General features: G+C 49.4%; 5 protein-coding genes across 5 annotated transcripts; 2 read left to right on the top strand and 3 right to left on the bottom strand.

Annotated features, from left to right (window-relative positions):
- Positions 1-1,910: 1,910 nt before the first annotated feature.
- F5J12DRAFT_324504 (uncharacterized protein) lies at positions 1,911-2,292 on the bottom strand. The gene is made up of 2 exons (XM_051738903.1): positions 2,123-2,292; positions 1,911-2,072 (listed from the first exon to the last, which is right to left on the bottom strand). The coding sequence occupies exons 1-2, from the start codon at positions 2,170-2,172 to the stop codon at positions 1,952-1,954; spliced, it is 171 nt and encodes a 56-aa protein (XP_051597228.1). The 5' UTR covers positions 2,173-2,292; the 3' UTR covers positions 1,911-1,951.
- A 1,610-nt stretch (positions 2,293-3,902) lies between these two features.
- On the bottom strand, positions 3,903-6,243 carry F5J12DRAFT_850045 (uncharacterized protein). Its single transcript, XM_051746495.1, has 8 exons — positions 5,940-6,243; positions 5,854-5,887; positions 5,611-5,804; positions 4,873-5,560; positions 4,685-4,818; positions 4,497-4,635; positions 4,373-4,447; positions 3,903-4,316 (listed from the first exon to the last, which is right to left on the bottom strand). Exons 2-8 carry the CDS (start codon positions 5,881-5,883, stop codon positions 4,263-4,265), a joined length of 1,314 nt encoding a protein of 437 aa, XP_051597229.1. The 5' UTR covers positions 5,884-5,887; positions 5,940-6,243; the 3' UTR covers positions 3,903-4,262.
- An 871-nt stretch (positions 6,244-7,114) lies between these two features.
- F5J12DRAFT_724987 (uncharacterized protein) lies at positions 7,115-8,001 on the top strand (the record flags this gene model as incomplete). Its single annotated transcript, XM_051741580.1, has 2 exons — positions 7,115-7,296; positions 7,347-8,001. The coding sequence occupies 2 exons, from the start codon at positions 7,115-7,117 to the stop codon at positions 7,999-8,001; spliced, it is 837 nt and encodes a 278-aa protein (XP_051597230.1).
- Positions 8,002-8,157: 156 nt separating this feature from the next.
- On the top strand, positions 8,158-11,028 carry F5J12DRAFT_324940 (uncharacterized protein). The gene is made up of 3 exons (XM_051738906.1): positions 8,158-8,336; positions 8,384-8,723; positions 8,785-11,028. The coding sequence occupies exons 1-3, from the start codon at positions 8,314-8,316 to the stop codon at positions 10,942-10,944; spliced, it is 2,523 nt and encodes an 840-aa protein (XP_051597231.1). The 5' UTR covers positions 8,158-8,313; the 3' UTR covers positions 10,945-11,028.
- A 981-nt stretch (positions 11,029-12,009) lies between these two features.
- F5J12DRAFT_784960 (uncharacterized protein) lies at positions 12,010-13,029 on the bottom strand (the record flags this gene model as incomplete). The annotated part of the gene is made up of 6 exons (XM_051743140.1): positions 12,010-12,044; positions 12,074-12,185; positions 12,240-12,292; positions 12,418-12,584; positions 12,612-12,859; positions 12,922-13,029. The coding sequence occupies 6 exons, from the start codon at positions 13,027-13,029 to the stop codon at positions 12,010-12,012; spliced, it is 723 nt and encodes a 240-aa protein (XP_051597232.1).
- Positions 13,030-13,374: the final 345 nt, after the last annotated feature.

Raw genomic sequence — 13,374 nt, forward strand, 5'->3', positions numbered from 1 at the left:
TATGGTTTTTAATTGGAGCTGTTCCCTCTGGCTCTATTGCATGTTGGGTGAGCGCTTGCAATTCTCATATTATTCACATGCTACCAGATGATACCTTTTCATTATTAAAGACATGCTCGGTGACTTCTTTAATGAACATGTCATTCAGTTTGTCATCTACGTTGCCGAGCCAGTTGGGGCGCCAAAGACATGTGCTGTCACTTGTCAATATGAAAGGTTCGTCGTTCTCAAGTGGTTTGATAGCAGCAAGGGCTGCGACACGGTTTCTTTTTGTCCCTTCACACTCGATTCCACACATGTGAGAGAAGAGCGGCTGGATAATAGACTGGTGCCTGGTGAGTGTGCACTCCAATACTGAATGATAGCGTAATGTACCTTGAGAACAGAATGGTCATTTGAATTTGTTCTTGATGAAGTATGCTTCTGTTGATCCACACATTTCTCCTGCAGTTCTCTAAGCATTTGCTCGACAGTTTCAAGGCACAAAACGAGAGATTCAGTTGCCTCCCTGATGCTGGTAAGCTGTTCTTCCATGCTGGTGTTGGCCTCGCTGAGGTGTTTGACATGAGCCATGAGCTGTGCAACCATAGCATGCAAGCTAAGCTGGTCTCCTTGGTAAGATCCAGTTCGAGAGCAGGATGCTGAATATAAAGTCTGATAGTCTTCCATTGGCGTCTCACTATGTCCTCTGCCATTCGACTGACTATGGGAAGGTCTTCCAGCATACAAGAAGGACGTTTCGTCACGACTGTTGACACCCCCATGGTAAGGAGTGAAGCCAAGATGTTGGCTTGGTTGGTTTCCTCGGTGTGGATAGGATACCTTGTCCTGCGATCCCTGCGAATCGACAGCACCGGTCAGCTCCATCATATCAAAGGAGAACTCGGGTGACAAGAGCTTGGCAGATAGGGTGAGTTGATTGACTGACAACAACGATTAGTAGTGACTGACTGATGGTCCACCATGGTCTCTTCACTGAGCAGGGCCAGGGCCAAATGGATCATCTAGGCCTGGCACAGAAGGGAGGTGAGTGCCCTGCAGGGTGTTTGAGGGCGCCATGTTCATCTGTGGTACGTGATGTCCACATGTGATGCTATTAATATTCTGGCTCAATGACTGGGATCCAGGTATCGCTCCACCACTCGGAAGTCTTTGGTGTTGAAGGTGCAAGGAGCTGGAGGGCGTCATGTGTGTCTGGGTCTGTGGTATGTGACAATTGTGATGAGTTCCCTCCTGGCTCATCAACTGGGACCCAGGCGTCAGCGGTGGGGCACCACCTGTGAGCCTCTGTGAATGCATCATATCCTGCCATTCACCAAGGAGAGCAAGCAAACATGGGCGATTTTTTTGCACGGCTGGGGGTGCTGGGTAGGCATTTTGGAAGCACATGTTGTACTAGGCACTCATTGAATATAATCTGATCTGGTTATCCTGAAAAACATGACTGAAGGCGGGAGGATCAATTGCATTTATACGATTTAACTCAGTGTACATAGCTCATAGTCACATTTGAATCTGATCTGATTATTGTTGCGAAGGTAAAAATCGTCATGGTGATAGGCATGCAAATCCGACCAGATTATGCTCCGAGACGAGAACACTTCGGCACTATATTCAGACATATTATTAGGAGTAGCTACCCTCGGGATATACAACGGTTATTGTCATTGACCCGACTATCTCCGGACCTGATTAAAAACCCATTTCCGCAGTGAATGACCAACTAGCAATAGCGAAGGGTTTCCTATGGCCGTTTGTTTGATCAGTGTGCGTGCACTTACATTGGCTGGTGACTCCGGATTACTATGTGTGCAGTGCTCGGGCCTGGCCAGACGGTAGAAAACTTGTGGCTTGACACTCCTCGGTATTTCGTCTGTAGGGAGACAAAAGTACAAGCTATGTAACATGTAGTATACGCAACACATGGATGCTTTTATTTTACATCTCTGGATCATGACAAGAAGTGGCTACCGGGTCTATGAGGAGAGGAAGTGATAATACATGCACTGATTCTGTGGTCGGAAATCCGATGGAAATACAGGATAACGCTTAACTTAATGTTTTTGTTGTAGCTAAAACGTTATCAGAATTGGAATCGCTTGAGGCCAAGCAAGCTACTTACACCGCATTCAACCACTGTGCGATTGTCCCAAGAACCTGGAAATCTGTCATCAATGTATCATCGTACCCCGGTGTATCAACCGAAACAATGATGCGAGCGCCATCGGAGTGGAGATATCGGATAGGACGCACTTCCTTCGCACAAGAAGTTGATCCACAACCCACATCAGGTCTTCCAACCGCTCGATCAATAAACTAGGCACATTAATCGAGGAGAATCCGTAGGAACATGTGTGGTATTCACTGTGGTCTTCCCCGAGGCGGTGGGACCCATGACACTGCCGATGATCACTAAGGTCTAGGATCCACAAGTGAGCTATACTGACGTAGGGCAATAATGATATCGTCCGCGCTAATCACAGCCTCTTCAGTCTGCGATGTTGTGGGCGTTATTTGCTCACTCGCTTTGCCCAACCTGCTTTCGAGGTTGGCAGTGGTGTCATCTGGTCGGGTGTTGGGATGCAGGTGAAGCCTGTCCAGCCAGGTGTTGACATTCCAATTACTCTTTGGCAGTGATGTTCGACGGTCATTCTCGTACGCCTCGCAATTAACTGTATTGTCCAAAGGACTCGAAACCGCCGCAAACCGGAAAGACTCCCCTTCGACTTCGTCGACCCCACTCCTCATTGGAGAGCGAGATAGAGAGCAAGCCTATTTCCGCTATTAACTGAGGGGGTGCGTGAAGAAGTGGTTTACCTGTGACGGAGACATGAGGAAACGCAGGGGGATGCTACAAGAAGGCAAGGCCAGGGTTTGGGCTTGAACATGCACTGCACTGCATTTGGCATAGCGTCGTTAGTAGGTCACTCGCAAAGACTAATCGACCACCCAGATCGGACACGTGGATCACTTTTCGATTGGACATCCTTGTCCTTTCCACTTCTTGGCGATACCACAAGTCCTTTACGGGCTCAAGTGACAGAGAACGAGTCATCTTTTAACTGAAGGTGCGTGAAAGACTATTTACCTCCAACAGATATGTACCCAGACCGAGAATACGAAGGAAAGCGCCGCATCACGAGGTTTGTGACATGTATCGAACACACGACACCAGGTATGGAACGTATTGAAAGGCAGTGGCCGTCCTTGCTCCGCAAGCAAACTATCGGGCTTTGCAGGATCGAGTACATGTACAACAGCCCCAAGCCTCGGTTTGGGATAGTGATTGGTGGAGGCATATCGTTATCCGTGGGCGCGGGTTCGAAGAGGGTCGCGCAAAGTTGGCGCCTACGCCGCGGTTTTCATATCATCATGTTGGTCCCTGAGGTGCTTTTGCGGATCCTTCTTCGCCTACCAAAGTTATTTATCATCACCAATCGATGCTCCTCGACAAGTCTACATTTATTGCGGTACCACTTGTCATTTTGGAACTCGATCGTCCAGCAGCAGAAACGGGGACGACACAGATAGCAGCCCTGCTTCGACAGAACGCGTGGACAGCCAGAAGGAAGGTGGAATAATGTCGCGAGACACCAACAGGTGACTACCGCGAGCTGACCTATACAATTTCCAGGTTTAGGATTTCGCTGTCCGCAATACTAGCCATGTCCTGAATGCGAGTGGTGATCGCCCAATTACTTGCGATCCTCCTGATGCATCAGGAATTTCATGGTAGATCCACGTGCTGTGAGCCTTTGGGCTTCTCTTCCATCCTACCAAATACCAACAACAGTTTGTGATAGATACCCGATTGTCTTCTCGAAACGTGAAGTCGCGCTAGTGACTCTGGATTCAAGGCTTTCAGTTCGACAGTCTTTGATATCTTGTACACATTACATCTGTAGCATACATATACATGTTAGGAATGTTTTTGTTTTACATTTCGAAACAGACAGACTTTTACAGCGGCTAGTGTCTACGAGGAGGTATACTTGTGAGGTGTGAGGCAAAAAAGGTGGACCAGAGTACGAATCTACAAAAGACGATCATTTGAACCGCATAACATGTAGCATGGAATGGGAAGGGGGAGAGTCACGTTGTACAGCACAACTAGGGACACAAAAATGAACTTGTGCATGAACACCGTACATGCAAATGACAAAAAGAACCCACAACCAGCAAACGAGTAATACGATCCATAGCAATAGCCTAAACCTTGCCTGGAGAGTGAGAGGCTGACGCAGTCGCTTACAATACAGTATTTAGGGTGAATGGGTTTGCTCCGGCTCTACAGGAATGCCACAACTGCAATTGTCCTAATCAATGGTCATCAGATGACCACTCCGAGGCACAAAAAGGAGAGAATACCAACAGTCATCAAGGCCCGTTTCAGGGCCTCCAAACCATTGTCTACACTACGGAGATCGTATTTTATGGAAGATGCCGACTGCGGGAGTCATCAGCTGCAAGCAACATGGGTAGGCTGTTGCACGTACTGGAAGGATTTCGCGCAACAGCCGCATCGAATTCGCGCAGGAAGAAATAATATGGGCATCTGTCGACTGAAGGACTCGTCGAACTTCGGGTGTCCTTTCGGCAAGATCCTGGATGATTCCCTGCACGTGGTTCATTTCCCTAGCATGGCATTTCAGTTATCATAATGTGAGATCTATCCTCTTCTTACTTTGCGAAGTCGCTGACTGCCGCCTGTATATCTGACGAGAACTTCGCCTCTTTTGCACGCTCGGATGTGGCATTGATCAGTAGCGTGGCGGTTTCTAGAACTTGGAAAAATGCGTGGTGCGTTCCCGCCATGGTCTTTAGTAAAATGGTCATCGAATCTCTTCAACACCACGCCACCGACACACTGACCTCAATGGACAGAGCGATGTTAAGACACGGAGCGATCGCATCCTTGAGGTAGTGGGTATGGACAAGTTCCGATGCCTGCAAAGCAGGTATTACCCGACCCAAAGCACCCTGGTAGCCTTCCACGCTGCAAATTCCAGAACTGCTCATTCCCGTCCCAACGGGCTGAGTGTCGGTGAGATCATCATCGCTTAGGGTGACCGTGATTCTCGTCGTCCGATAATTCGGCCTCCCCGTAGCCTTTCTAATCCGTGCCAAAATCCCATCGGAGCCGAGCCTGAGGCTGAGAAGCCTGGAAACCATTTTTCCGGCAGATGTTTTATCAAGTGGTAGGTGTTTATCTACCATTTCCCGTTGGATTTGAAGCGGGCGACGCTCAGCCAGCCGTGAGAATGAAACTGCATCAATTATATCTCGAGCAGATTCGGTGGTCCCTTCGAAGCGGCGAGTGGTTGATCCTAAGCTGATCATCTCCCGCCAGAAGTCAGACTGTAGATCCTGTTCGCGCTCGGAGCCAATCTCTTCCCATACTTGATCCCACATCGTGGTAACGAATATGACATTCTTGTAGTTATCTTTGCCACAAAGTTCTTTGAAGATTTTGTAGTTCCTTGACGGTGCTTCTTCAATTCTGTTGTCTAAAATCCGATGGAAATATAGGATGCCATTCAGTTTGATCTTTCTGCTGTAGCTGAATCGGTATCAGTGTCGGAATCGCTTAAAACCAGGTAAGCTACTCACGTCGCATTCAACCACTCTGCAATTTTCCAAAGAACCTCGAAATCTGTCATGAATGAATTATTGCACCCTGGTGTATCAATCAAAACGACGTTGCGAACGCCATCGGGGTGAGGATATCGGACAGGGCGCACTTCCTTTGTGCAGGAAGTCGATCCGTGGCCCACATCGGGTCTCCCGACTGCGCGGTCGATAAACTAGGTACATTCATTTAGAAGAATGTTTACAGATGTGCGGGATGCTTACTGTGGTCTTCCCCGAGTCAGTAGGGCCCATGACACTGTTTTTGATTACTAAGGTCCAGGATCCATAAGTGAGCTACACGGACGCACGCAATGACGATATCGTCTGGGGTAATCGTAACTTCTTCAGTGGGCGATGTAGGGGGCGGTATTGCCTCGCTCGCTTTGTCAAGTCTGCTTTCGTGGTCAACAGTAGTGCCATCTCGACGGGCGCTGGGAAACAAGTGGAGCCTGTCCAGCCAGGTGTTGACATTCCAATTTCTTCTCAGCGGTGTGCGACGATCATCCTCGTACGGCTCGCATTCAGGTGGATTGCCCAAAGGAGCTGAAACGATGCTGGCAGCCGCAAATGTGGAGGCCTCCCCCTCCACTTCAACCCCACGCCTTATTGGAGAGTGAGATAGAGAGCGACCCTAATCCACTATTAGCTGAAGGAGTGCGTGAAGAACAGGTGGGTTTACCTGCGACGGAGACATGAGGAAACGCAGGAGAATGCTGGAAGAAGGCGGGGCTGGGGCTCAACACTGCACTGCATTTGGCATAGCACCACAAGGCAGGACACTCACACGATGATTACCCGGATGGGAACTTGAACGTGGTTAGTAACAGCCAGCACTCCGTGTGGAAAGCAAAAACTCTTTGAGCATGGTCATCCTCGTCCTTGCTACTTCTCGGCGGCGTCCCATGTCCTTTGGGGGGGAGGAAAGCAAGAGAGAACAAGCCGTCTTTCTTCTCTGTGCGTAACGGACGATGAGATTTACATTCAACCGAGACTCATCAAGAATACAAAGACAGACGCCACTGATTACAACGAGGTACTTGACATGCCTCGCGACGCACAACACGAGGTATGCAACGTATTGGAGGGCAGTGATCACCCTTGTTCCGCAAACAGGGCAGGACCCGGTTTTTCGGAATCGAGTACATACACAACTGCACTGATTCCCGATATCAGAAGGTAACGTCATTAGTGGGCGCACGTTCGAATAGTCCTTGGAAACATGCGGACCGGTGGACGCACACGTGTCCGGTTCTTGAGGATGATATAGGGTTGTTCCTGTTGAAATCCCTCCCACACACGCAGAATGATATCCAAGCCTGCAATTGTTGTGTATGTTCTTTGTTTTTATGAACGTTATTCAACATTCACAACTTCAATCTGCCTTAGAGTCATGGGACATGAGGGATCCGGGCGAAGCAATGTAAGTCCAGGAATCTCTACATTTCCGTCGTCGGTTAAATATGCGCAGTTTATCAACAGACTTATGAGAGGCGAAGGAGCAGAAGGAACACATGGGCTCGGGTCGCGTACACAGGGCATCAGGGAAATCGCGGCAAGACTGTCTAATAACCGAGAATATGTCTTTGTGGATACCCCTGGGTTCAACGACCCTGATAGATCGGCCAGAGATGTACTTCAAATGATTGCTGATTGGTTAGAGAGGAAGTGAGTCGACATGTATGGTCATGACCTGTTACTGGCTAACCAATGAGCAGATATCGAGGGGGTGCTCTTCTCACGGGAGTCATCTACACCCATCGAATTGCCAACCACCAGATGGACCGTTTAATGTGTAAAAGTCTGGACATATTTTGCTGTATATGTGGGGACAAAGCTGCTGGACGCGTCCGACTGGTGTCTACCATGTGGGACCAGGTGAAAGATCCTAGTGCTGCAGAGGCCATGGTGTCACGACTAGAAGGGAACTTCTGGAAGCCCTTACTTGACGCAGGTGCCCGCCATATGCGATTTGAAAATTCAAAGCAGTCCGCGTGGGACATAGTCAAGGACTTAGGAGCGGGAGGTGAGGCCCTTTTGCTCCAACAGGAGCTAGTAGATGCAGAAAGGACCCTATACGAGACGTTTGCTGGTCGCACTCTCTACCTGCAACTCCAGCAGCTCCTCCAGGAAGAACTAGAAATACGCAAGCAACTTTTGGGAGTTTCCGGGATGCGGACAGTTCGGAGTCCGATAATGCAGCAGCTCAAAGTAGAGTGCAAGAGCATCGAAACACAGCTGCAGAGCGCACGGAGAGCAAGGCGACGACAAGAGATGCGCCATCAATCCTACTGGCGCCGATTGTCATCACTCTTTTTCAATCCTACCGTTGCAATCCCGGAAGTTACGGAAAATGACCTTGTAATCTTGTGAGTGGTGGGATTCTAATCTTCTTTATCTTCCTTTGAACGCTCTCGTGCTCAGTGTGGTTGGCCCAACGGGAGCGGGCAAGAGCTGGGTATGCAGCGCGGACATTTCGTAATTGAGCCGGATATCCTAATTCATTGGTAGTTCACCAAAACGCTCTCCCAAAACGGAGTTGTTCAAGCCGGCGAGAATCGACATCCCTGTGTAAGGTGGCAGGTCAAAGCATCAAGGTACAACTTCAAGAACAGTACGAATGGTATTCTAGTTGTCGACACGCCATCATTTCATACAGATAATGACTTCTATGCTGAAGGCTCTATGACTTCTTGGTTGAAGTCGAGGCAAGTGCAAGAGCTTTCTATTGGAATGTTTTCAAATACCGCCGCAGGTTCACTAAAAAATGTCGTTCCGGCATCCTATTTCTCCACCCACTCGCCAAGGATCCTAGGGATCATGACGTACTGATGCAACGGCATCTCGATACGTTTGCAACGAGATTTCCTAACAAATCCATGATTCCTTCCCGCGTCTATGTAGTGCCGACTGCGAATTCAGTGGATGCGAAGCTAGGTCAACGGTTGCCGGAGCTGGAAAGACTGGCGGAGTCGTCAAACAGCAATGCTGACCGCAAATGGCATATATCGGTGTTCCCTGGAGTGTTCGAAGGCCAACCGGAAATAGCATGGAGTGCGGCACTGCTTCTCCTAAAGGATATAGTTGAAGCTCAGGTACACCTCTCCAGAGTGCTCGATAAACTCATCCGATGACCATATCTCCATTTCTGCATAGACAACCGAGATGTCCAGCTCTCGAAGACCCACATCAAAGGAAATACTTCCGAAACTTCCAGATGGCCGTGCGGCACTCAAAATTCTCGTGGATCACCTTTTCGAAACTTTCAAGGAGGAAAGGACGAACAGTAGTTTGGACGCCAAAATCGTACTCGGGCGACTTGCATGGGACGTCACTCCCGCGAGCGACCCTGCTCGCCTTTCAGCTGTCATCGCTTGCGCTGATCTTCTCTCCGAGCGATTCGAGAAGGAAGAGAGGAAGGCAGACTTGGACGAGGTTGTCACTCTCAGACGATCTGCTTGGGAATCTATGCCCCTGGATGATCCAAGGCGACAACGGACCCTCGCCACGCTGGACGATTCCCTCTACAAGCGCTTCAGGAGGGAGAGAGGTGTTGTGGATTTGGAGGAAATCATAGCTCTTCGCCGAACTGCGGAACGTGCTTCCCTGCCAGATCATTGTAGATCTCTTGTCCACCTCGCGAATGCCCTTAACGAAAGATACCGGATACTACGCTTAAAGAGTGACCTGGAGGAGGCTATTAAGCTCGCACGTGACGCGCTGGCACTCAATCCACCAGGTCACCCAATTCGTGCGCTGTGTCGGGGTTGTCTCGCGGACTGCTTCCAATCAAAGGTCAGGAAGGGGATCACCCGAGTTCACGCGGCGAGGGCGGTGACTGACGCTTCCAACTGCAATATCTCTGATGTCCAGAAACTGATCACAAGTGCCATCTCCGAGACCATTGCAAACAACCCACCACGGCTGCTACATGCGGAAACTGGCATCTTATGCGATCGGGATGCGCAACTATCCATTTTCGTGAATAGCTCTGAATACCTGGAGCTATATTCATTGACGTCTCCAGCGGAGATCCGTAAGAGGATTTTATTGTTCTTCCAGTATACCACGCTATCCCACAGATGGGGGATCCGCGAGCCATTACTACGCGACATTGAAGGCGAAGTGATCTATGACTTGGAGGGGACGGAGGGTCTGGCGAAACTCCAACAATTTTGTCTTTTCTCACTCAGACACAATTTCTCATGGGCATGGAGTGATACTTGCTGCATCGCTAAAGATAGCAGTGCAGAGCTTCAAGAGGCTATAGGATCCATGTTTTCTTGGTATCATCGGTCGTCCTTAACAATTGCGTACCTATCTGACGTCTCCGACGCCGGTTCACTAGCTAATAGTGTCTGGTTCAAGCGCGGATGGACTCTTCAGGAACTACTGGCTTCACGCACCTTGCTGTTCTATATGCAGGACTGGTCACTTATCATGCCCTCTGAAGCTGGAAACCACAAAATGGATCCCACTATACTTGAAGAGCTCCAAAAGGCAACGGGAGTAGCGGCGCGACATCTTAGAGACTTTTCTCCAGGTATGGAAGACGCGCGATCAAGACTCCGCTGGGCATCTGGCCGTCGTACCACCCGACCCGAAGATATCGCCTACTCTCTTTTCGGAATTTTCAAGGTCCACTTACCAGTCTTCTACGGCGAGTCTGTGCAAGATGCGCTTGGACGTCTTTTAGCAGAGATCGTATCACAATCAGGAGACATTTCGGTTCTTGATTGGGTTGGGGACGCGTCATCATTCCACAGCTGTTTCCCTGCCAACCTTATACCGTACCAGATGGTGCCCTGCGCACAGTCGATTCGATGCGACTCTACCAGACGCAATAGCCTGAATTTTGAGGGTGCACGGAAATTGTACAACACGCTTGCAAAGTTACCACGCCCGCGATTTGTCCACCGTAGGCTCATACTGTCTTCCATTGCCTATCGTGTCGTGGCGGCTAAACTACTAGAAAATGAAAATTCCACCAGCTCTCCAGGTTACACATACGAGATTCATGTCTCGCACCTGATGCCCCTAGTGGTCACACTGTCGGTTCATCTTGGGGAAGATCCCACAACATATATTCTCATTCGCCCTTGGTATCCAAAATGGGTCAAAACGCAAACGGAGAGCGAGGTCGACGCTACGTGGGAGTTGCTCGAACAACTCGAACAACCATTCAACGGACTTCTATTGACGAGACTACCCCACAACGAATACAAGAGAATTGCCAGTAATTGTGCGATCACCGCTCGCATTCAGGATATAGCTAGTATTGCGGACAGCGAAATCCTAAACCTGGAAATTGTATAGGTCAGCTCGCGGTAGTCACTTGTCGGTGTTGTGCGACACTGAGCGCTATCTCATTGGTTTCCCCTGTACGCGTTTTTCGATGTCAAATCTGTATTTTGAGTGCTAAGCATATAAACGGATGCTTAAATGTGCACACTTACGCAATCATGTATCACGTACAAGTCTTCCCTATTTATGTTTAACTTTGCACGCCATGGAAATCAACTTCCCCATCCTACCGAACATGCAATGACCGAAACTTGCATGGGTCTCTTTTGCTGGCCCCCGTGTAGGGATGGCTAACAGCGTGTAAATCGATCCACTGGAACAGGAGGTAACTCTCTTCCGATACTTGTACGGCATTACTAGTCAACCAAGACCGTGAATTGGATGTTTGGCAATAAGCTGAGACAATCCCCGTCCCAGAAAGTGCTCAATCAATCGCATGCTAAGCAGGCGACCGAAACTGAGGAAATGGTATGCAGGGACAACAGAATGCAGTGGGAATTGGTATGATATCTTGTGATGATCCCCGGAAGAGGGTATGGTGGCGCATGTGACACGGCCAGCTCTTCCCAGTCGTAGATCCTGAGGTCTCTGTCAAAAAGTCGTTCCTCCAAAAACTTCTCGATATTAACTCCGGAACCACGAAGCAGCCCGTTTCATATTGAGTAGATTCGAAGGAGCCCCATGTTACGAACTCGGGCCATCCTATTCAAGATGAAGTCAGTGAATACAAGCTCAAAGCAGCCTACGTTTCAAGGCATCGATTTCAGTATCCTACACATAAATAATTGGCGATACCTTATGACATAGCCAGGCACCTCGTTGTAAGATCATCTTCATTTACAATCCCTGCGAGGCGCTCACTTGGTTGAAGTGAAGCCTCCTCATTTTTACTGGCCACACCCAACCAGTGAAGTAAAGAGTGTATTCCTTGAGGCTCTGTGAGAAGCGTGTACAAAGTCAGGTAGCAGGCGACAAGGCCAATGACGGTAATAGCCCAATACAGCTGGGCTGCCGGATGGTTGCTGAGATGTACCAGGAATGACACGACGAAGAAATAAACACTACGAGTTTTGTTTGTCACAACCACGATCCGACGGTGTTGCCAATCGTACCTGTATAGCAAGAAGCAAGTGGAAAATACAAACACCCCAGCATCCCGAAGAAGTAGCCCTCTGTATGGATCGGTCCCATCCGAGCTCGTGGTCATTTGCAAACACGAGGGCACAGAAGAAGTAGATGACGTGCTCTGGCTCCTGTTGAGAGGGTCAGCAACGAACGGCAACGGAGTCCACGACGTGACCACTAACAGTGATGAAATTAAGCGACCCGCACAGGAGCGTGACCGCCCCGGCAAGTGAACCTGGTAACACCAAATACGGCGCGGCAACAGGGGTCACTGCGCATGATACGGTGCCGACTCCATACTACCTTCTTGTCATCCTATCATACTAGGTCACGGGGCCCAAACAGAAGTGTAGCTGTCACCTACGTCTTTATGCTCGTCATCCCCGTGGCACCTTTTGAACTCAAACGAGACGGCAATATCGTACCAAGTATCAGGGTCAGAGTTTTTGGCATTGTTCTTGTTGTCCCCCTGTGCGTCAACATTCTTTGTATCCACTAGTAGCAGGTACCCGTCCAGGCGAGTGGTACTTGACCGATCGGAGAGCGGCGATTACATAGGTCGTGATGCAAATCTAAGCGTTGGTGGGATGTTGGTGACTTTGCCAGCCTCGCGTACGACTGCGTCAAAAACCTTCCAAAGGGCTTTAAACACCCCATCCTCAGATAAACCCGGTCTCTTCGGGTCCTTCTCGAATCCGGCCCACCGCCCTGAGAATTGAGCCCAAACCTTCGGGTCCCCTTGGAGCGAAGCCTGGATTTTGGCGATGCCAATCTGCCCAGACAAGGGTGGCAGGGTCGCATACTAGAAATACTCAAGCGATACTTGAGGGATTTCACCTAGGGCACTAAGGACAGTCGTCCTACTGAGAGCGAGGCCTCCTGAACGTAGCCCGCCAACGACGTCTGTTTCGGTTCGGTTAGGGTTTCAAGTGTGGTGAGCTCCATTGGCAGCGGCGTGACTTGTCTCTCCATAGTTAAGCCACGGTAACACGGGTTTGTTCAGTAACAATAGCGTAGAACCTGGTCGGTGACTCCTGATGACAAATTCACTGAGGATGACGACCTTCGATACATATGCCGGAGTCAGATTTTGATTTGTTCGGTCAAGAAATGGAATCCCATAAACAAAGACAACAATGGGGCCCAATGCAGGTCCCTGTTTGAGATTATAGTTGGGCCTTCTTCGATCTTGCTGTGAGGGCGGGACCCACGACGTGTGTAGAGAAAGCTACTTACGAATACGATTTAGGGCGCTTGCACAAACCTTGCTTGCCAAGAGAATGTTTCTTGGAGGTTAACGCATGTCGCGCACAGCAC

This window comes from Pisolithus orientalis (genome assembly GCF_024613125.1).
Source record: "Pisolithus orientalis strain OTSU chromosome Unknown F5J12scaffold_31, whole genome shotgun sequence".
Lineage (NCBI taxonomy): Eukaryota > Fungi > Basidiomycota > Agaricomycetes > Boletales > Pisolithaceae > Pisolithus > Pisolithus orientalis.